The following is a 22,500-nucleotide window of genomic DNA, read 5'->3' on the forward strand; positions in this document are numbered from 1 at the left end:
AGAGATTCTATCAATTTTTGCGAAAAAAAACCCAATGAAACAAAACAAACTCTTATGTCACGTATTCCTGGAAACACAGGGGAAGGCTGTCTCCTTTCACCACTCTGGCAACTCTTTTCCTGATGGCCTACCAGTCCAGACTCAGTGACTCAGTGTTCCCAGATTTTCAGGGGAGGGATCCCAGAGAACATTCTGGAAATTAGGTGTTTACATCAGGAATTTCAAAATCGGAGAGGGCGGTCATGGTCGAATGAAACAGAAACTGTGCTTTTGAATTTAAAGTAATCAGAAAACAACAGGAAAAATGATGAAAATACTCACATACTAACAACACATATGGGCATTAATCTAACACTTTTAAGAGAGTAGTCATGCAACGAATGCAAATGATGATCAACCACGATGAGCACACGCATCACACTGATGTGATGAATGGGCACTTAGGGACACTTACACAGCTGGCTCGCTGAGAATCGGAGAGCTTTGAACAAAAAACAAAAAGACAAACAGACAATGTGTTTTTAAGAAATCTACGTGAAAACAACATATTTGTGTAGGCAGTAACTGTTCCGCCTAACAGTCAGCTCAACCTACAGTTGATTTTTTGCCTAGAGCTTATCTTTCATCTTCACCTGTTTACCAGCTTACACACACACACACACACACACACACACACACACACACACATATAGCTTGGGTGTGAATAATCTCTTTCACAATGCTCGTGTCTGTTTAACCAGTCTTGGTGTTTTTCACCTTTTTCCACCCCTTTATTGGCAGCACATCCAGGCTCGACCCAGTACCCCAATTGAGTCTGCTTATACCTCATGATTCACAAAGGACTTTCAATGCAACTTCATAAATGTTAGGAAACAGGAACCGGGGGTGCGTGGCTGTGTGTGCCTGACGGAAGCCATGACACTTGGGCTGACAAAGCCTGGAAGCGGGCCTCCCCCGCACACTCGTTCATCACACTCGCATAGTGGTCCCACCATTACCCCCCCCCCCCAACCCCCCCTGGTGAAGTCGTGACTCACGTGTTGTGTGTATGTGTGCGTGGAGTGTCAAGCCGGTGAGTCAAACATGCCCACAGCCACGTGAGTGCCATCCAGCAAGGATACATGTTCAGAGACCCCCCGCTAAGCTCTCATCACTATCGTGACGGCTTTTGGGTGGTGGGTGGGTGGGTGGGTGGGCGGGCGAGTGATACATTAACCAATGTTCTGCAAATAAACACGTTTTAGAAAAGAGAGCCGATTCCCATGCCACAGAAGAGCAGGACACAGAGGAGCACCCTGGGCATTTAGCAGTTTCATGGCAAAGTGATTATATGGCCTTTTTTTCCGTGAAACAGGGGACATCTAATTGGGTGTGTTGTGAAATCATCAGGCTAAATCATGGCCTGTAATGTAAGAGATTGAAAGGTGTGCGTATCCATCACAACCATCATTTTGAAAGGAAATGTGTGAACCTCTTAAAGCCTTTCAAGGTGAAACACGTACCATACAGTACAGTACACACAGCATTTTCCATTTCCTGTCCCTAAACCACACACACACACACACACACACACACACACACATGCTGTACACACACACACACACACACATACACACACACACACACACACACACACAACACACACACACACACACATGCAGCCCATGTGGGTTATGTATACACAATAAACTCTCTTTCTGCTGAGACAGCACCTTCAGGACTTTATCCTTCAACAATATACAGTGCCATAATTTCTTGTATCTCTGACATTAAACTGAAAACAAGGACACAAACAATGACCTTATGCAAAGAGAATAAGAAAGCAGGAGACAGAGAGGAAGAGAAAGAGAAAGAGCCCAAAACATAGAATTACCAGCAGCATAACCGCATGACAGACTGCAGTGACACGATTAACAGAACAATATATGCCTAAATATGTAAGGGATAATGGACGACACGGTGGTCTGTTCACAGAAGTTAATGCACGGTCGAGGTTGTAAAACGGCCCCGACGCGAAGCGGAGAGCGTAAGTGCATTAATTTCTGTGAACAGACCACCGTGGAGTCCATTATCCTGCTTATTCCACTGTTGCCACTTGCGTTGTGTTCATTTCCTGTTACAATTTAAACGTTTTAATCGCTAAAACTGTCTTGTTTGTAGAACTAATTTCTTCCGACACATATCAACTAATTTCTCAACTCAACAGGACAAACTGCCGTTACTAGTTCTAAATGGATGGTTGCTACGGCCAAAGGCCAGTCGTTAGTTCTATCTCTCCCATTGTCAAGCGGGCGTATCCCAAGATTCTGATGAACTTCCATCCATCTAGCTAAAAGCCACCTCCGTCATATGCTACAATGTTGCAAAGTTCTGAACGTCTGCATTTTACAGCTCGGATGCAACGTGACAGTTCATTTAAACTTCACGAGTTCGGCGAATTAATATACAAGTGTAATACGGCCAAAAAAATGGATCTACTTCATAGGTGTGCAGATAACATACGGTTAATGGTCGTTCTAAATTACGTAGGACAATGGGAAATTCAACCAAGCAGTGGAATAAGCATTGATAATCTGACCTGTATAAACTCTGAAACAACTCTAGAGGGTCATGGGGCATTTCAAATGAGACATGTATTTACCATGACAGAAAGAAACACTTTCCCCAGAAGGTGCAGCACAAACACATTCCCCTAACAGAAAGCAAATGAAGCGTGATATGACTATAGGGGGTTGTATATTCATGATTTCCACCTTAAGACCCTTGTAATCACACCTAAATTACCTTTTGTGCTGTCAGCCAACCTTTTGTTAGGATGTTGGGTGTCTTTAATGTAGTTTTGCCTGTAGGCATGCTGGAAGCAACAGCAACAAATGGTTAAGATAGTAGAAGCTAAAGGTAATTAGTCCCTTGGTATTATAGTTTCATTTCTCCAAGAAAGCATTATTTGGTGTTAATGATATTCAGCCATCTTTCCAGATTTAGTCTTGAAATAGATTCCATAACAATGGAAGCATGATTGCATGAAGGTTGCATGTCCTACCCCCATAATAAAGTGTGTTTAAAAAAAGCTATTCTATATTTTTATGCTACATACAGTAAATAAAACAAATATTTGATATGACAACGGTTTAAGAGAGTACAGCCCCAGCAAGTCAAGACTTTTAATGACAGACACCACTGGTGCATGTCTCTGGAGTCTCTGAGGCCTCATAGTTCATAGCTCCTCATGATTGTTCTCAGAGTCAGTGGCATCAAAGCCAAGCTGCAGGAAATCAGAGGACCTGCTCAAAGAACCTAATGGACGTGCTGATTTGCTGCGATAATTCTGGCATTCCCCACTGGACATACACGACTGATTAAGCCCCAGATGGTACTCGATTGCCACTGTGTCCTTTTTGCTCAGAGTGCCAGTACAATACAATGGCTCAAACCCGTATTCCATTTTATTCCTGCCAAAGGCATACTCAAATCATCGGACAACTTTAACTCTGCCTGGTTGGACTTCAGCTTAATAACTGTGATTAGTGAATGCAGTGCCTGGCACAGAGGATTATTTCCTTTCATTTATTACAATTCCCTTCCCAACTATGTATGACAGTGACAGTGTCATGTCACTCTTATGTCGATACTGTCAAGTAAAGTGTTACCAACTTTGGCATTGTGATCCATTACCAATTCCAGGGTTAAAGGACAACTCCAGTCTAAGAACAACCTCGGGTCTATATTTGGATGATATACGCATGCACGCATAAACTTTCGTTGTGGACCAAAACAATGTTATGCAGAGTAACTTTGAGTAAGACCGAAATATGCATTTACAACGAAATAGCAATAGCCTTGAGGGCAAGCTTGCTACCTCAAAGTAAATTGTTACGACATTGTTATGACAAGGCTCAACATATCATTACACTTCTGTGATAGTATGGAGAGGTCCCTATAGAGTACAAACAAACACAAGTAATTTAACTTTGCATGTGTACAGAAAGGTTAAAAAAAGACTGTTTGTGCAGTCAGTGCATCACCTAAATTCTTCTTCCGATTGCCACCATCTTGCTAAGAGATGTACAAATCGATTACCAAATGCTGTGCAAACTACTGTCAATGGGGAGTATGAGGAGTTTGGTAATCGACTTGTACAAAACTTCTTCTCACAATGGAATAATAATAAAGGTGTCCCAACTTTTGTACTAACTACCAGTTCCAAAAACCGGTGCTAAACCACACAATAATGTTACACTAGTCTACCCTCTCCCTCCACCCTTCTCTTATATTCTGCCTTGTCTGGCACATTGCAAATTGCAGATGAAAACTATTTAATATATTATCTTCATTTGGGGGGGGGGGGGCTGGGGGGGGGAGATGACTACCCTGCCGGCAGAAAACTTTCTGAAGTACAATGCAGTAGGCTACAATACTATTTACGTCCAAAATATTGCAGTCCTATAGTAAATGGTAGCAGCCTACTATATAGTGTAATGCCGTTTTTAAATGCTAATTTGCATTTCCTGTAAATAATTCCTTTCTCCAAAACTGCAAACTGCATGTTTTGATACTCAGAAAAATGTAGTTTTGATACTTTTGCAGAATTGTTTGTAGGCTACGGGTCTAGTTTAGGGTTAGCATCTGACATCAGACAACGGATTTGTCCTCCCTACAGCCTGGAATCGAGTTAAGTTAAAAGATACGGTCTCTGAGAACTTCTAACGTCCAGTCAAACATAACTGTTCACGGAGTTTGTCGAATCATATCAGCACGCCTATGAAGCAACCCTTCATAATGACGGTGACTATTAATGTCACGGCTGTTTGACACAACTGTTCAACAGAAGCGCACCAGACCAGACGCAATGTCTAAGCTATAGGGTTTAGATAAGGTCGGCAAGCTAATGCTACACGTATACTTTGTAGCCATGCTCAAAACTACCTTAAGTTCAACCGGGAATGTTGTTACAGCAGTAATGTCGCAAACTAAGAGTGTCTCGAAGCATATTTGAATAGGTTTCAAAACAATAATGACTAGACCACTGCACTGTCAGTAAAGCCTGAACACTGAAAGAGGGGGAGACCGGGTCTGACGCTGTACACTATTCTTTTACGCGAAGCCACAAGTCCAACCCCCAATGAGGTGCATATCCTGGGATTATATGGGAAGACTTCATACAATAAAAAGAAAGAGCCTATGCCCTGATCCGAAGTAACCGTTATGCCTTCACCTTACCTGCGAGACGTCATCGCAGTTTTAAAGAGCTGTCAGAGTTCCGCGAATGAGAGGGCAAAGTCAGACAAATTGCGCCTTCACGGAGCCTCCGACCGCCGTGTCGGTGGAAGTGAGCGTGAGTGCCGGGGAGGGCGTTTGTCAGGGAACGTTCAACTCTGAGAACCTATCAACGCCGGATACTCCGCCTCCATAGTCCAATTCACTTTGACAGAAAGTACTCCAGTTTTACGAGTGACATTGCCACTGTCTAAGTGTTCGCTTGCTTGGCTAACTTGTTGATAAAGTCCAACGTGAAATCATGTCCTTTAAGGTACCCTTCCTTCCTTTCTAGAAACCAAGGACGTTTTGCTTGATATCTGAGTAGTATTCACACTCACTCACACGCACGCACGTATAGGCCTACACACACACACACACACACACACATACTGCAATTAAATAGGCCTATATGGCAATGACAATAAGGGTTCATGGTCAAATTTGCATTTAAAACAAATACCTTACATACATAAACAACGCATACATGCATAAATAATCACCCAGATCTCACTTTTAGATATGAGAGACAAACCTCCATTGAGACGAAGCTTTATTAAATGTTAAATTTAACACCATGTGAAATCTCTTGCAACATCACCTTGTCTTCTTGCACTGTGAGGTAGATTTTTTTATGTAGAGGAGCTGGGGGCATACAAAAAATGCAGACTTATTAATTTGCACTGTAATCGTGTAAACTATGTTATGAAAATGTAGCCTACAGTTGTTTCAACAGTGGCAGTGTTTTTCCTAATAGTAATAGATCCCAGTTCAATGTGCATGGACTATAAATTATGAAAGACCCATCACAGGATGACGTTCGCACAAGAGACAATGTAACTTTAAGAATAATCTTATGACCTCAGCTTGACCTAGTGGACGACACAAATCTCATTCATGACATCAGAAGCTTAAATACTCCAATAGATGCTTGCAGGTGGATGAAACAATGTTATTAGATGCTATTTTTGATCCTTTCCTATCTTACAGACAGCTATTTGTGTGCAACTCCTGGTAATTTCACAAGACCTAGAGAACAGTTATAGCTGCATATGTTACTCTAGTGACCTCTCATATCCCGTGCTATATTATTTATGGTATTAATAAGTGTAAACTTATGCAGCAGTATTACTGCAGCTATGCCTACCAGGGAACTGGGTACACTGTGTTGGAGGCAGAACAGTACTGACAGAACAAAACTGTACACTGTGAAATAATCAGCACACATGCACACACACACACACACACACACACACACACGCACACGCGCACGGGCACGCACACGCACACACACACACACACACACGCACACAAACACACACACACAGGTGGTGACTGTCTATGGGCAGTGGATGCCAGAGGCACTGCAGCGTCTCCATGGCTGAGTTGACGTCATTAGCCTCCAGAGAGGTTAATCTGCTGGGGCAGGGTTATGCAATTGTCTGAAACGAATGGCTTTCATATATAGATTTTTCCCTTTTTGAGCTGATACTGTTCTTATCTGCCTAGTGCAATAACGGACTGCATATTTGTATATAGCCAACCAGTTCTGTCCATTGTACCACTTTGCTTGACTATATTTCATATATAGAATATGTATCCTGTATTTGCAAGGACATATGTCGCAGTGTCACAGAACAGTGTTCATAAAACTTAACTTTGAAATGTTATAATGTGTTATGTGGAATAAGTGCATGTAAAGCTACATCAATAGGAATGTTTTTAAGCTGTGTCCCATCTGAGCTTCTACTATATGACCACACTGAATACATTTGTGCAATATTGTATCGTATAAACTAATGGAGCATATGGGTTTTGGCTGATAGTGATTCCCTTAAGTAAACCTCCTAGGATAATCTCTCTCAAAGTGCTCCAGTGATGCACATTTTGGCTCAGACAAGGAGAGACGGTTGTTGATTGGCCTGCAGAGACCAGGTCCAAGATGGTCCCATGACCTTGTAGCCTGAGGACTTTAAAGTCCTGTGGTCCCAAATAAAAGCCTGTGAGCAGGAACAATGGGGAACACAGAGACCCTGACATGGTCAGACAAATGTGTCCTTGTTAGGAGCTGTAAAAGGCCCCTTTATTTCACTGGTAGATGCATAAAAAACATAGAGAGGCCTCCCCTTTTCCAGGGGTGATTGGATCATTTCGTCACTATTTCCCTTCTCAGTTGGGGGGAAAAAAACGGGATATTTGCTGTTGGTTGTCATGAGAAATTCTCTCCCGGCAATCTCCTCTCGCCATCTTGAGGCTACATTTGCCTTGCCATATCTGATGGCATTTCAATTTACCCCTCTGAGAGGAACATGGCATTGCAATATTATTCTTGATGCCACTTTGACCTTTCTTTGCAATTCAATTCTCCACACAACTTGAAATACACTATTATTTGCTCAAGACACCAGTTTTCCTCTGAAGACTTGGTGCAGGTGAGTAGTAGTTATGGTCAAACAATTTGATCACCAGGATTAAGATCATTTCACAGAGCAGTAACAGAGTCCAGTACTTTGATTTTTACACTTTATTTCATGGTGGTAGGAACACAAGACACAAGTAATAAAGTTAGTAATGGTAACGTCATGCCCCTCTCATTCTGTGCACTGCCTTTCAGGAATATTTCACTCAATAACAGTAGTTTACAAAGGCCAGTCTGGAAATTCATATGAAGACATAAATAAGAAACTGAAAATCATATTTATACAGTAAATAGTATATTTGCAGAGGCCAGAATATCTTTGTTTTTAACCAGGTCCTCTGGAATTATGAGCGTTATTATTATATTATTATCAACAAAATGTATTAATTTACATGACAGGGATGGGACTAGTATATACTGGCTAAAGTGAGAGCACAGAACAATATGGAACACAATTTGGTCACCGTTGAGTGGTGATCTGATTTAAGGCAATTCTTCGACAGGTTTTCCTCCATAGATGTCCACTGTTAATATGTCTGGTCATTTCCGTGAGCCCACATACTTATTGTCCTTTTTGAGCGACGTTCTTTCACACACAAGCACACGCACACAGGATTTCCCTTCTTATGCTCAGTGATTGGACCATTCGAGGAGCAATGTTTGTGTGTCCACAGAGAAAAAAAAACAAGTAATAAACAAACAAGTGAAAACAAAAGAAAGACAATAAATGGAATTGCTTTTTCGTTTCTGACAGACTCAGTGCATGGTTCACAATGCTGCGTGGATGTTCCTCATATAGCTTTCGTACTCGTGAGAAGGTTCCTGATCTTGACCTTGGAGGTGGAACCCTTGAAAATCCCCTAAACACCACTCAAACAAAAAACACCCCCACAAAGTGTCCTTTTGACTCCCTATCCCCTCCCTTCCCCTTAGACATAGGAACATCAAAAAATAAATGTGTAGTGAACAGACAAGTCAGAATTGGTTCCAGTGTATTATACTAAAACAAAACCTCCACAGTTACACATTGTTAAATTTACATGGAAAATGGCAAGGCTGTACAAAATGGTCTCATTCGCTGGTGGGGAAAGTCAAGAGTGGATAATTACAAATTGATAGTTTCACCGGACTGTGATGCCCTTGAACAAATAGGTTAGATTTTTATCACAGAGTATTTTAACATACGTTGTATTCTCAAAGTAAATGTGTTCATTTTTGAATCGGGCCACAGGGCCAGCAATAAAAGCAATTGCATTGCATCTGTCCACAGACATGTTACAAAAAGTTCATTTTGACAATACAAACCCATGCATTATTCTCTCTTGTTATTGTAATATGCTTGCTTATTAATATTCTTTATTTTCACGGCTGTTTTCCCAGCGGCAGTCCTAGGATGCAAGGGCCTAACGTGTTACATAATCCCTTTTTTTCACAGCGAGAGCTGAGAGCAATTTCTAAAAGTAATGTTTGCATTTGAAATTAGACTAACAAAACGGCTGTGAATTGTTCAACACTTCAGGACTTTATGTAACATCTGAACATTCTGAGGAAATTTCAATGCTCGAGCCTCCCTGGAGACGTCTGATTCACTCTCTCACACGCTCTGCCTCTTCTCTGATTTCTTCAGCCTGTGCTACAGCGCCTCCACATGGCGAGTTGCCATTACAACTCTCACTATTCATTTTTTTCCTAAACGTCCAACAAATATAAAACTTTTAGAATAACAAACAACAAATATAAAAAAGTTAAATATTTATATATTTATATATATATTTATATACTTTTTCTTATTCAGGTGACCAAATCTTTTTTTTTTTCATCAGAGGAACATGTTGGAACCTTTTCCAATACAGAGCACGCCAACTGCTGTGTCCTCCCCTCTGACACGACAGCTGCGGCCAATGATACCCTGAACAGACGGATCCAGAAACAATAAAACTGATGCAAAAATTAACCTGTCATTAGGAGCTGCATGCAACACGGGTTTGTTAGTAGATTTACTGTCTTTCTGAATTTATGATGCACAACACATGTGAAGCACAATCCATACAGAAAAAAATAAAACATTGTTTGTCCATATTCACAGTCTTATGTTTTAGGGTTTGATGCATTCGTTGTTTTACATTTCATCAATGGGAATTGGAAGTGATTGATGATTGCTAATATGATGTGTTCTCGCACAAATAGCATTTCTGCATTTAGGTTTGGTGTTAGCGAGGGATTCAATGTTTGAAAAGAAAAAAAAAAAACAACAGCAACAAACTAACAAATAAAAATGGTGAGAAATCTGTCTAAAATAGTCTCAGCTACGTTGGTATTTGGAGCACTGCCATACACACAATTTGTTTTGTTACAGAGAATGCATCACTGTGTAGCAAGCTTATAGAAGACTTTTTGTTCAGTTCATGTTGGCCTGTTGAATGCGGTATTGGTGAATGAAGTAAACTGCCCAGTGGAATGTTTAGGTACTGCACTGTATGGAGGTGAATGGCACTAAGAGAAGGCAATCAAGAGGAGACCACAGCACCAATGTCATCTGTTACTGTTCAAGTAATGAGCAAAATTATGCTTTTTTGTTTTAAAACAACAAAACATATATAATACAACTTATTTTTTTCCTTGTGACACCATGTACATTTGCATTTAACAAGGTGAAGGGGGTTATGCATGGGGGTGCAGATAAAAAAATAAAAACAGAAATAAAACAAAACCAAAAAGGAAAAAAACAAACAATCAAAAAATTAAAACATATTTTTCCCAATATAAAAAGCGATGAAAAGTATACAAAAATAGAAAATAATTACAGCAGTAGACATGGCGATTTTTTTTCCTCTTTTCTTTTATCATCGTGTTTTCTCGGAGGGAGTGGTGCGCTGACCGACTATTTGGCGGTACAGTGTAATATTTTGGGACTGTTTAAGGCATCCTCCACCAGATGCAGTTCCACACCGTCCACAGTCATGTCCTTCACACAGCCCACAAAGCCGGTGCTGTACGCCTTCGGCAGTCGACGCGCCACAGCCAATTCCTCCAAACCACCTGGGGAGGGAAGGATGGAGAGGTGGCGTTGAAGCACAGCAGACACAGACGCAGATATACTGTACACTAAACACACACATGCAGTCCCAAATACACTCCCACACACACTCCTTTGTTATACACACTTATCCTTTTGAGAAACAGGATGTAACATCAGTATAAGTAAAAAAAGAAAAAACGGCAGAAGAAATGACAAGACAGCATGTAAGGTGAATACACTGAAGATAATGTGTGGAGAAATGTGTTAAAACAAAAGATGGAAATGAGAGAGAGGCAGAGAGACGAAAAGAGAGGTTGCTGAACTAGGTGAATGATCTCCAGCATGGGGAACGCTGCGAGGGTAGAGTGAGGTGTAATAGAGGTGTAGCTCTCATTAGCAGGTGGAGAGATCAAACGCGCCGTCTCCGTTCGCGTTGCTGGAGGGGGGATCTACACTGACAGCTAAGCAGCAAAGATTCACCACCCTCCCCCCAAGGACACCGAGGTCGTTTGATATTTTTCCACGCAAGTCTCACTCTACATCTCTCAACTTCACTTCTCTCCCGGCTACAAACCCTTGGCTCTTTTCCACAATCTCTGTTTGTGGCCCAAATCTAAGTTCAAGCTGTCTTTTTTTATTTTGCTCCACCTTTCCACGTCTCCTTTAATCGGCTTGTGAGCCAATGGAGGGTGGAGGTGGTGGTGGAGTGGGGGACGGGGATGGTCAGAGCTAATTTCATACTGGTTCCAGATGAACGACTGAATAAATAATGAGATGTGAGGGAGTGGATTTAAAGAGGCAGCTCTTGATGTGAGGCCAGCCTGAGGGTAATGCATTCTCGCTGCGGGGCATCCTTAGCACCTGTTCCACAGCATCAATGAGGGGAGGGGTTAGGTCCCGCGGCACACACACACACACACACACACACACACACACGCAGTTATATAGACACACACATACACACAGGTACATGCTTGAACACACACATACACACACACACACACAGGCACATGTATAAACACACATGTATAAACACACAAACACACACACACACACGCAGTTATATAGACACACATACACACACAGGTACATGCTTGAACACACACACACACACACACACACACACACACACACACACACACACACACACACACACACACACACACACACATTTATTTCCACACTCTCACTTGCTTTCATATTAAAAAAAATCTATCACATTCTGTATTTTCCTTTACTGATCCACACACACACACACACACACACTTTCTGAATCTGTCCACCAACTTTTTTAATCAATCCCATTTCCTCTCTTTATGCTCTTATTAAAAACAGGAGGGGTGAATATGAGTAACTTTTAAAGCAAACTCAGGATTAGATTCCCCCCACTCCCTCACCCCCCCCCCCCCCTTGTAGATAACAAGACTGCCTTTGTTATTTTAAATGTCTATCCGTTTTTAACATGCCGGCAGGCTCGCTTCCCTATGGGGTCAATACTTGCTCTGAATATGTTCCGTTTGTACTGATTACTAGAGCACGGCCATGTAGAGCATCCATAATCGTCTCCAGGGCTGGCTTACATTCCGATTTAGACTGGGAGAGCCGAATTTGAGAATGGTGTGTGTGTGTGTGTGTGTGTGTGTGTGTGTGTGTAGAAGTGTGTGAAAGGGTTGGGGGGGGGGGGGCACTGAGCTAGCGAGTGGAGGATACAGTGGGGGAGGGCGCGAGGAGCAGGATGTGGAGAGACGAAAGAGGGGTGAGAAGACAAGATGATAGGATTGAGGTGTTTTCTGCTGCTTCGAGGCAGGGAATGAGGTGGATGTCGGAAGGGTTGGGGGGAGAGAGAGAGAGAGAGAGTGATATTGGAAATGCATGCGGTCACAGGAGGTGCACGAAGGAGAAGGGGGATCGGAGGCTGAGGCCAGCAGAAGAGAGGGTTGGGATTTATATCCTCATGGATGTGTGAGGAGAGGAGGAGGAGGAAGAGGAGGAGGAGGAGGAAGAGAAGAGAAAGAGAGATGTGAGAAAAGGTGTGGGGGAGAGGTATAGGTGGAAAGACTTACCCAACCAGAGAGCACCATCCGTGTCCAGCTGGGTCGCTGCCAGGGGTGACGACCCCGTCACCGCAGCCTCGTTACCAACCTGCAGGGAGCCGTCCCTGAGAGCCCTGGTGCAGGAAAGAGAGAGAATGAGAGAGAGAGGGAGACAGAGAGAGAGAGAGAGAGAGAGAGGGGGAGACAGAGAGAGAGAGAATAAAAAAATGAGACAGGAAATTCCTTTCACATGCAGCCAGCCGACTGACTCCGCACCCACTCGATTTGACCTGAGTCTCATTCCAGCTCAGAATACTAAAAACTGACTGCTGACATCTTGTCTGCATGCTGTGTTCTGGATGTCGGTTCTAACCCCTGCGGACATCATCCTCTTCCCCCCCTCCTGCTCACCTGCTGGCCTTGATGCGGATCCAGCGGTTGGTGTTGACGCGCACAGATGAGCGCAGCACCACCGGCTTGGAGCCCAGGTCGTAGGTCATCTGCACGCGGCCGTCCACGATGGCCAGCGCGATGTAGTCAGAGCGCTCCACGCCCTTGCCGCTCCACAGGATCAGGCCTTGCGTGGCCTCCGTCTTGATGCTCAGCTCGAACTTGTTCACCAGCAGAGCCTTCTCACTGCCGCGGCAAAGTGTAGGAGAGAGAGAGACAGATATAGAGAGAGGGAGAGAGAGAAAGAGAGGGATGGCAATGAGTTACTCTTTCATTAATGGGGAGGAGGGGAGGAAAGGGAGATAAATAGAGCCTTAAGGAAGAGGGGCTGCGAGTAGGCACTGCTCCCCTCATCCTCTCCCTCATCGGCTGAGGGGATTGCTGTTTTCAGGGTCTGGTAATTGGATCTGCAGGAGAAGACTGAGACTAATCCGGGGTGCTGGTTTCTGGAGGGTGTGGATGTTAAAGCTGGGTCAGGTTGTGGTGAGAATCCCAGAGCAGTGTGTGTGTGTGTGTGTGTGTGTGTGTGTGTGTGTGTGTGTGTGTGTGTGTGTGTGTGTGTGTGTGTGTGTGTGAGAGAGAGAGAGTTGGTGTCTTTTATGAATTTCTATCTATTTCCATGGTTCTGCAAGCATGATTTGATTTGACATACTATTAAAGTTGGAACCATCTGACGACAACTATTTATCACAATAATGCTGTAGACTTTGAGGTTTATACTCTATTCACCTATGTTGCACGTAAATATGCTTAGTTGTGTATCTGTGTGTTGTTGGGACTTTGTGTGTGTATGTAAGTGTGTGTGTGTGTTTGTTTGTGTGGGTGAGACAAAGTGGGTCGGGGCTGGTGTCACACTCTGGGACCGTTGTGGGGTTTGTGAGATGCGAGCGCTCCTCCTCCTCCTCCTCCTCCTCCTCCCTGCTGTGCCTCGTGAGGCAGCCTGGCTCTTGTCTTCCTGCGCTGTGAGCGCGGGGAGCGGATGCAGATGCATTAAAGCGCCGTCGGAGCTCGCTTTTTGATCTTGCTCCCCGGACGCCCCCCCCCTGCCGTGGCTCGGAGCGGCAGAGAGGCGGGGACCTGCGACATCCGCCCGCCTGGGCCCCTGATGGGAGCAGCGGCGGCGGCGGCGGCGGAGGAGTCACCGTCACAGCTGTCAGCCCGGGAGCCACTAAGCTGCCGCCGGGGTCGGGGAGGGATGTGTTTGTCTCTGGAACAACACACACAAAGTCTCCCACCTCCTGCCTCTGTGCTCCCACCAATGTGATCCTAATGGGGGTTGGGGGTTTGGGAGGGGGGGGGGGGGGCAGGCTATTTTTAAACAACGGTTCCCTTTGTTCTCTGTCGCTTCCCTTAGGAAATGTCCATAAAGGTAATGGCAGTGTGTATGTGGTAAACAGTGTGTGTGTGTGTTTGTGTGAGTGTAGGTCTGATAGTGTGTTAGGTCTGTGTGTGTGTGTGTGTGTGTGTGTGTGTGTGTGTGTGTTTTTCCTTGGTGCACCTAAACAGTGGCTAGGCGGCCAACACATATACAGCCAACACAAAGAACAAACAGCCCAGAACGAGACAAAACATGGGCGACAGCACAGAAAAATGAGTCACGGTGAACAGAAAACACACACATATGGTGACGAGACAGACAGACAAACACACACACGAGACACACACACGAGACACACGAGACAAACAAGACGAGAAAAAAAGCAGATGTCAACTCCGCACGCCTCTTCACACCGTATCAGACCATAGCGGGAGATCAAATCATCAACTCTGTCTCTCCAGGTCTGTCAGGCCGGGCGAGTCAGCCAACGTGACAGGTCACCGAGGTAAAGCTGCTGTGTGGGAACACATGTCTACTCTTTCTTAGAATTTCCCAATACAAGCCATACCAAACCGTATTGCTTGGATACTTTGGGTGCATGACATTTGTGTGTGTGTGTGTGCTGAGATTTTCTTAGAAATTCTTGCTGTGAATTCATAAGTGTACACATATACATGTGAATTTATGTGCAGAGATCTACTCATTCATGTATGTGTATACCCATGAATTCATATTAATGTGTATTCACCGCAAGCAGTTCAGCGGGCCAAGAGAAAAGAGTCCAGAGTTAGGCAGTAGCATGTTGCTCTTAATGCTGGGGCGCCACCGGGCTGTGTCAGGCTGCCGTGATGTCTCGGGCGCTATGCCCGGAGGCGATGTGCCACCTCAAATTTACCTCCCGCCTGGGGGCGAGGTGCGGCTCAGAGATGGAGGCTGGTCCATGTCAAGCCATGTCAAGAAAAAGTGCCCTTTCATCAGCGAGAGAGAGGAGGGAGCAGGAGAGGAGGACAGCGTTGGGTGCACAGCCTACACAGGCCCATATGTCTTAGACCAGTGACAAATTAAAATGCAACGTTTTTTTCCGCGCTAATTAAAAAAAAATGTCATTACGCAAATTGTATTAGGCTGGGCTGTAATAAACCAAAGCCGGATCATTATTCTGTATAATTGAATTCAACTCTACGTACCCCCAGCTCTCTCTTTCCCTCTCTCTCTCTCTCTTCCATACCTCCCACCCTTAAGACACACACATGTTCTGCTGACTGGACTCTTTCTGCAGGGCTTCTCCACACATCGCTACCAGTCAGAGCTTTCTAAGACGGCTGGGCTGGCCTCGGGTGAGGTGTGGGGCAGTCGGCAGTTTTTGTGATTATCCACACTCCCCCTTCCTCCCTCTCTCAGAATTACTGTTGGTCTATTACCCCTCAAAATCTCCTTTGCCATCTTGTGGGCGTCAGTACATAGTGATCTAAACTCATCTGCAAATACACTGTAGATGGTTCCGGAGTGCGTATGTAAACCACAGAGACAGCTCTTAGGTGTGGGTCATGCACTTAACTCTTTCACCGTGATCATTTCAGCACATTATGTCCCAGTCTAGCTAACAATCTAGCTAAGAATACGTTGCAGATTTTTACATATTCTGCTCACCTGTCTGTAGGTAGCAGTACAATTCCACCCTGAAGGGTCATTTCTTTGAGGGAAATTCTATTACATATTTTCAACATATTTCATCAGGAACTCAGCAAGATGTGTCATTTGCAAATTGCCTATGATTGCCTGTAATAGGTTCCAATACTAAACTTGACCTTGCCACCCACAGCAAATGCCCTCTCTGTCTCTTGGCACTGAGTGGTAGCGGATTGAGGAGTTTGGTTGTAAGTAGGTGGGGGGTGTCATGCCAGCCGGGTGGGGGGGCAGTCACGGCCGGAGGGCACTCACCTCTGGTCAGAAGGGTTCTCCAGTGACTCGGGACTTTAAGGAGCAGTAGAGAAAATGGAGGGCATGCAATAAGCACTGGAGGCGCCAAAAAAAAACCCATACGTCCCCTCTCTACCTTACTCACTTCCTAGCGGGTCAGCGTAACCCAGGCAACGCAACTGGGTTGGCAGCAGCGGTGGTGAAGTGGCTTTGCAAACAGGGGTCTAAGCCCATCAGCAAAAGCCTTGCTGTGTGACTGTTGTACTAGCTACTGTTTGCACACATTGCACTGGCAATGGTGTGGCATTGAGTAAAGCAGTCAGCAGAGGGCCAACACAGGCCCTACTGTGAGCATGGAGAGTTGTGGGAGCGCTTGAAGACTCGGCTCCGTTCCATCCTATCATGTGGTAGCAACTGCACTGTGTTAACACTGACTTCATTCTCCCTGCCTGAGAAAACATTGTGTATTTCACTGCATGAATGTCTCTGTCTGGAATGATGTGGGGCTGAGCTTGTTTGTGTGCAGGTGTGTGTGTGTGTGTGTGTGTGTGTGTGTGTGTGTGTGTATGTGTGTGTGTGTGTGTGTGTGTGTGTGTGTGTGTGACTGCAAATGTGAGTAATTTGCCACATTTGAGTGAAACATCAAACCACCACTTTGCCAAAATGGGTTTAAGAACAGATTTTCAATTTAGACCGAATGGGGTCAAACGCCCAATTATGGCAAAGCACAGACACATCAGATCAGGCCTAGGAAATAATGAGCCATGTGGTAATGGATCCCAAGCTACAGGACAGGCCAGGGAGAATGAAGACAGATTGGCACTGCAGTAAATAGTCACAGAAATATTATTCCTGGGTGGATGGACACAGCCCCTTTGTTAATGTCCCCCGAGGTATTCATTAACTTTAAGGCCCTTCGCTCAACAACCAAATCATGTTGAATTGATGGCACCCATTCTGAGAAGTTGGCTAAGTCATTCCTGGCCGATATTCGTCCTAATCCCGACTTCTCATTTTTACAGGAAGTGACATCCATTACTGGCCGGGCAGTCCTGGAACGGCTCAGAGGAGGCCGGTGGCTAACTGTTATTGATGTCTGCGGCCAAGCTCTCGGTCTGGACTTTCAGGGACATTACAATTGGGGCCCCTTTTTCATGGAAGACAAATCCTTGATTAATGTGTCATATCCAGTTTTTTAGCCCGTGGAATGCAATTATTGGAAATTACAGTTGGAGATTTTGACAAACATGGTGCCCATGGCCCGAATGCTGATTGGGCTGTTTCTTCTGCTGGACCTACTTAGAGTGATTCCAAAATAAATCAAGTCCCTGACTTTGTAGGACTTCCATCCAGTCACTTAGACAGCTAATTATATTGTGGAACAGACAAAAAAAGAAGTTGTAAAAAGGAACTATAAATCCTGCATCTTATTAATAGGTCAATATAAAAGTCATTCGAATGTCTGATTGAAAGCACTATCCACATAAAAGCCAGACTAATAAGCCTCCAAAACACAGACAAATACTTGCAGTTAAAAAGAAGTCTCATACATGTCAACATAGCAGTTAATAACACCCACATCATGGTGCTCGTTCTTTGCTAACCATGCACATTGTCCAGGGAGGGCTATTCCTGGATACTCTATTGTTAATAACACAATGCTTATCAGACATGCCAAACATGCATTGCTCTCTTTGGAAATTACAATGTATCTTATCAAAAATGTTCACTGATAATAAAAAATGGCAAAGAGATGGACCCTGTGTAGCTGACAAATAGCTATCTACCTCTGTTCCCATGTGTATGATGAAAATGAAATCAGAATGTTTATTTATCGAGGTTAACTATCCAGGATGGATCAACTGAAAGGTTAGTCTGACGTGAGTCATGTCCATCCGCTCTCTTCTGGTTTACTTACTCGGGAATCTCATTGGTCAGTTGGCTTTGAGTGCAGAGGAGAGACAACAAGGAACACTCATTTAAGACAGACAGACAGACAGAGACATACATACAGAGAGGAAGACAGAAGGACAGACAAGACAAGAAACAAAAGCAACAGCTCTCCAGGCAGACATCACAAAGATTACAGACAGAGGTCAGACGGCAGCCCTCGGGAACAAACCTGAGAGCTGACCACCTTGATAAAGACTCTGTTTGAGTCGAAACGCGTCGGTGCATCAGTGTCGCTCAATAAAGGACTTTTTTTAATCAGCAGAGTGCCTCGGGATCTACCTTCATTCTCTTCAATCCTGTCTGCCCATTACCCTTGAAGACCACCTGAAACATTTTATTTACTTGTGACCCACTGCAGCGTTCTCCCATTGTTTTCTCCTCAAACCTGAGAGCTTGCCTGCAGCAACTGTAAGTTTTACAAATTCTACACTGCCAGTTTGTGACAGTCTACTTCATTACTGTACAGCCACTGCAGAGAGAGCACATTCTGGAATTATGCAGGATTTGAGTACTACGCTTCACATATCTTGGGTCAAACGTTCAGAAGAGCTTCACACTGCTCTTTGCATCAATGTCAGTATGCCACAGAGTGACAGTAATAGGATAAATGCCTAAGCATGAGGAGAGTGGATCTCGCCTCCATCCGCTCAGAAGGGCAGATTATTCAAATATCGACTTCTGGATTGACCCTGGGAAGGACAGTAGAATAGCACGCGTGGGGAATCTCATAGAAAGCGGCCATTATCTCATGCCTGTACAAGAAGGTAATTAGTACCAATGACATGAAGAGGGAGAATTTAAAGATGGCCCTGGAATGATGTGGGAGAGGGGTCAGCAGCTAAGTCGGCGGTGGGCGGGTGTGTAGTCGGGGACAGCAGAGATTTATTAGCCTAGCCGAGACGTGCGTGTGCGCTCAGGGGGCCTGCACTTTAATTGGAACGGCCGCACTAATTAGCCAGATTCACTGAAGACTGAGAGCCGCTGCCGCCACTGCCGCCGTGGCCCCTGGAAGCTCTGTGAGGGATGCGGACAAGCTATTAGCTAAAGTAGAGAGGCGCGGCGGAACTAAAATGGGGACGAGGTAATCAGTTCTGTCATCGCAATTTACTGAACAAGACTATGGGGAGGAGGGGCTGAGGAGGGTGTGTGTGTGTGTGTGTGTGGGGGGGGGGGGGGGGGGGAGCCGCTGCAGAGCGGTAGATGGGCGTTCTAAGGGGGGATGGTGGCCCTCCCAGTCGTTCGTCTTACCTCTTTGTGACGCCGTTGTGATACTCGATGAACGTTCGTCCGTCGAAGGCAATGGCCTCGGTCTCCCCGGCGGACTTCTCATGGATCACTATGGAGATGGGAAGAGGAGGAAGGGGAGGGCTGAGGAGTCAGGGGCCGATCCAATCGATGGCAAAACGGGGCAACTCTTAATTAAACCAGAGGCAAAAGGAGCGTGTGATGTATTGTTGTCTTTATGATCTTGTGGCTTAATTAAGGTTAAAGAAACACCGGTGAGCAACAGCAAGGTTAATGAGGTTGGATGAGAATAAAAATTATTCGGAGCATCTATCAGTGTGTCTACAAGTGGCAGCGAGTGTATAGTGTGTGCCTGTGTGTCTGTGTGGGGCCAGGGTGAGTGTGTGTATGTGTGTGTGTGTGTGTGTGTGTGTGTGTGTGTGTGTGTGTGTGTGTGTGTGTGTGTGTGTGTGTGTGCAAGGCATATGAAATGAGATATGAGGTCGTTACTAGGGTTCTGCGGGGAGATGTGGAAGTGGGGTAAGTGGATGGTCAGAGGAGCGATATTAAATTACACAGCCAGACGGGCCCCGAATAACAACACCTCTGGGGTTGAGATGAGAGGTGGCATGAAAGACAGGGAGAGGGAGAGAGAGATGGAGGGATAGAGAGAGAGAGAGAGAGAGAGAGAGAGAGAGAGAGAGAGAGAGAGAGAGAGAGAGAGAGAGAGAGAGAGAGAGAGAGAGAGAGAGAGACACACACTTACCGAGCTGGCAGCGATTGCCTGTGTAACCAGGCTGACAGGCACACTCAAAGCTGTCCAGCAGAGGGTTGCAGCGACCGGCGTTCATGCATGTGGACTGGGAGCACGGGTGGCTCTTGAACATGGACACGTCACGGGAGTCCAGCGCGTTCTCCGGCTTCAGGATGGACGTGCCCATCAGGGTGATCTGTGTTCGTCCAAAAACAACAAAGGCAGTCAGTCATCGCACTACTAATACTGTACACACACAGACAGAGGGACTGTATGTGCTCTGCTGTCTATGCACTCTGATCTCTTGTATTCATCCATGGATTTATGTTCTGTATCTGCATGTCCTAATCTGTGTTTGGAGATGTTTGTAATGACTGCTTTGGCAATACAAATGCATATTTTTGTCATGTCAATAAAGCACTTTTGAATTTGAATTTCAGAGAGAGAGAGAGAGAGAGAGAGAAAGAGAGAAAGAGAAAGAGAGAGAGAGAGGACTCCTCACCTTCTGAATGGCCCCCTTGAAGCCGTCCTTCAGCGAGGCCGATCTCGCCAGCTGCCGGAAGTCAGGAGCCCCACCAACATAGAGCGAATCCTTCAGGTTCAGATCGGTGTGCTGGTTCTGAAACACACGTCACACGGCATGAGAACGGACACATGAAGAGGTGTAAAGTCTGAGCCAGTCTTCTGAAGCAGCCTCATCTTCTTCTTCTGAGCCATCCCATTCGTTTCAATCAGAATGCATTTGTGGCTATGCAGACAAGCCTGCTAAGGCATAGCTAATCAATATTAGGGAGGATAGTATGCATCAGCCAGATTATTGATTAATCTCATTCACTTTAGGCCTTTTCCACATCAATACCCTCAATGTATTACAAAACCTAATTGATTCAGGGTCCCTTTTTCTCTACTGCAAATTATTCTGACTGCACACAAGACAAAAGACTGAGAGAAAACAAAAGGAATTTGAACGAATGAAATGAGAACGACTGATATGGATGGATTCTTAATGAAAGACTATAATGGACCTGTGATTCTTCCATGGACCTTTCAAATTTCAAACGGTAAACCTTAATTGGTGTATCATTTGTGCTGCGGACGACCGTGAAATCGGTGTTCTCCAACCTGCATGAAAATCGCTTCAATTACAGCAGGACTTTTTGCAGGGAGGCTCTGCTTGCGAAAAGAATTAAGGATCTTTATTTTATGTAGGGCAATAATTGCCAGAGGGTAAAGCCTAGTTAATTGCCGGGGAAAAAAAAAAGAGATGGAACATCGGAATATATTGGATGCTTGGCACCGTGGCCACCTCATTTTCTTACGATGAGGTGTGGCGGCGGCGCCTGGACATGCTGAGTCTTACACTGCCATGGCGGTACACCTTGAGTGGGGTCCAATCTAGTGGACGGGCCAAACAGGTGCAGCTGCCCTCCAGCCTGGCCCAGCTCCTGTTTCACTTGGGCGGACCGCTGAGCTAGAAAAGGGCCTTTTCAACAATTATAACAACAATAGCAACAACAATCACTACCTGCAGGCAAGGGCAGTCCCCCAGGACTGAAGAAGCCATGTTTACGGTCTACTGGAACGTGGAGATGTATTGGGTGAGGCAATGTGACGTGCAGGTGAGTGATGTGTAAATGTGTTACGTCAGAGCTGTTCTAACAAACGGATTAAAATAAAGTGAAGGAAAAAGAGAACTGTAACTCCGTTTGGCTCTCTCCTTTTTCTTTGTCTTTCATTGTCCTTTCTCTTTCTCTCTCTATTTTGCTCATCCACGTTCCCCCTCATGGAGTGCGAAACGTGGCCCACCCACGCGGGACTAATGAAGATGTCTTTATTGTTGCATCCTCAGCGGTGAAACAATGGCGGTCAAAAGATAATTCCCTCCCAACCCACCCCCGTACCAGCTGGTCTACAGGAGATGCCAAACAGAGTTCATGAAATGTCTCTTTCCCTTTCCCTCCCTCCCTCTCTCCCTCCCTCCCTCTCTCCCTCCCTCCCTCCCTTCCTCTTGCCCTCGCCCTCTCTCCAGGGCGAATAAAAGAAGAAGAAAAATCATCCCACCACCATTTGCCTTCTCTGTCTACTCTGTTTGAATGGAGTATGGAACTGCGATGAGGAACGACAACTCGATGATTCTGTTGAAGGAAATGAAAT

The 22,500-nt window shown here is 44.9% G+C and overlaps 2 protein-coding genes and 1 long non-coding RNA gene across 3 annotated transcripts in view; all 3 read right to left on the bottom strand.

The window, feature by feature from the left end:
• The window catches only part of LOC143114818 (uncharacterized), a 3,226-nt gene extending 142 nt beyond the window's left edge, over positions 1-3,084 (bottom strand). Inside the window, exons 1-3 of the long non-coding RNA XR_012984999.1 lie at positions 2,642-3,084; positions 455-481; positions 1-192 (exon numbers count right to left, since the gene is read on the bottom strand). The exon at positions 1-192 is cut by the window's left edge and continues 142 nt beyond it. This is a non-coding gene — a long non-coding RNA (uncharacterized LOC143114818). The remainder of the gene's footprint in view (positions 193-454; positions 482-2,641) is intronic.
• ptpn11b (protein tyrosine phosphatase non-receptor type 11b) overlaps positions 1-5,324 on the bottom strand; it is a 32,358-nt gene extending 27,034 nt beyond the window's left edge. Inside the window, exon 1 of the mRNA XM_076275604.1 lies at positions 5,221-5,324. Coding sequence (XP_076131719.1) covers positions 5,221-5,234 — 14 coding nt within the window. The 5' untranslated portion in view covers positions 5,235-5,324. The remainder of the gene's footprint in view (positions 1-5,220) is intronic.
• Positions 5,325-8,650: 3,326 nt separating this feature from the next.
• agrn (agrin) overlaps positions 8,651-22,500 on the bottom strand; it is a 224,918-nt gene continuing 211,068 nt past the window's right edge. The window contains exons 31-36 of the mRNA XM_076277338.1: positions 20,849-20,965; positions 20,359-20,542; positions 19,617-19,704; positions 13,139-13,363; positions 12,758-12,861; positions 8,651-10,714 (exon numbers count right to left, since the gene is read on the bottom strand). Of these exons, the coding sequence (XP_076133453.1) occupies positions 10,557-10,714; positions 12,758-12,861; positions 13,139-13,363; positions 19,617-19,704; positions 20,359-20,542; positions 20,849-20,965 (876 nt within the window). The 3' untranslated portion in view covers positions 8,651-10,556. The remainder of the gene's footprint in view (positions 10,715-12,757; positions 12,862-13,138; positions 13,364-19,616; positions 19,705-20,358; positions 20,543-20,848; positions 20,966-22,500) is intronic.

The sequence above is a fragment of the Alosa pseudoharengus genome, unplaced genomic scaffold (genome assembly GCF_046254945.1).
Source record: "Alosa pseudoharengus isolate Yale_2024_CS ecotype anadromous, Long Island Sound unplaced genomic scaffold, YU_APseudo_1.1 YU_APseudo_1.1_scf_9, whole genome shotgun sequence".
In the NCBI taxonomy this organism is placed as follows: domain Eukaryota; kingdom Metazoa; phylum Chordata; class Actinopteri; order Clupeiformes; family Clupeidae; genus Alosa; species Alosa pseudoharengus.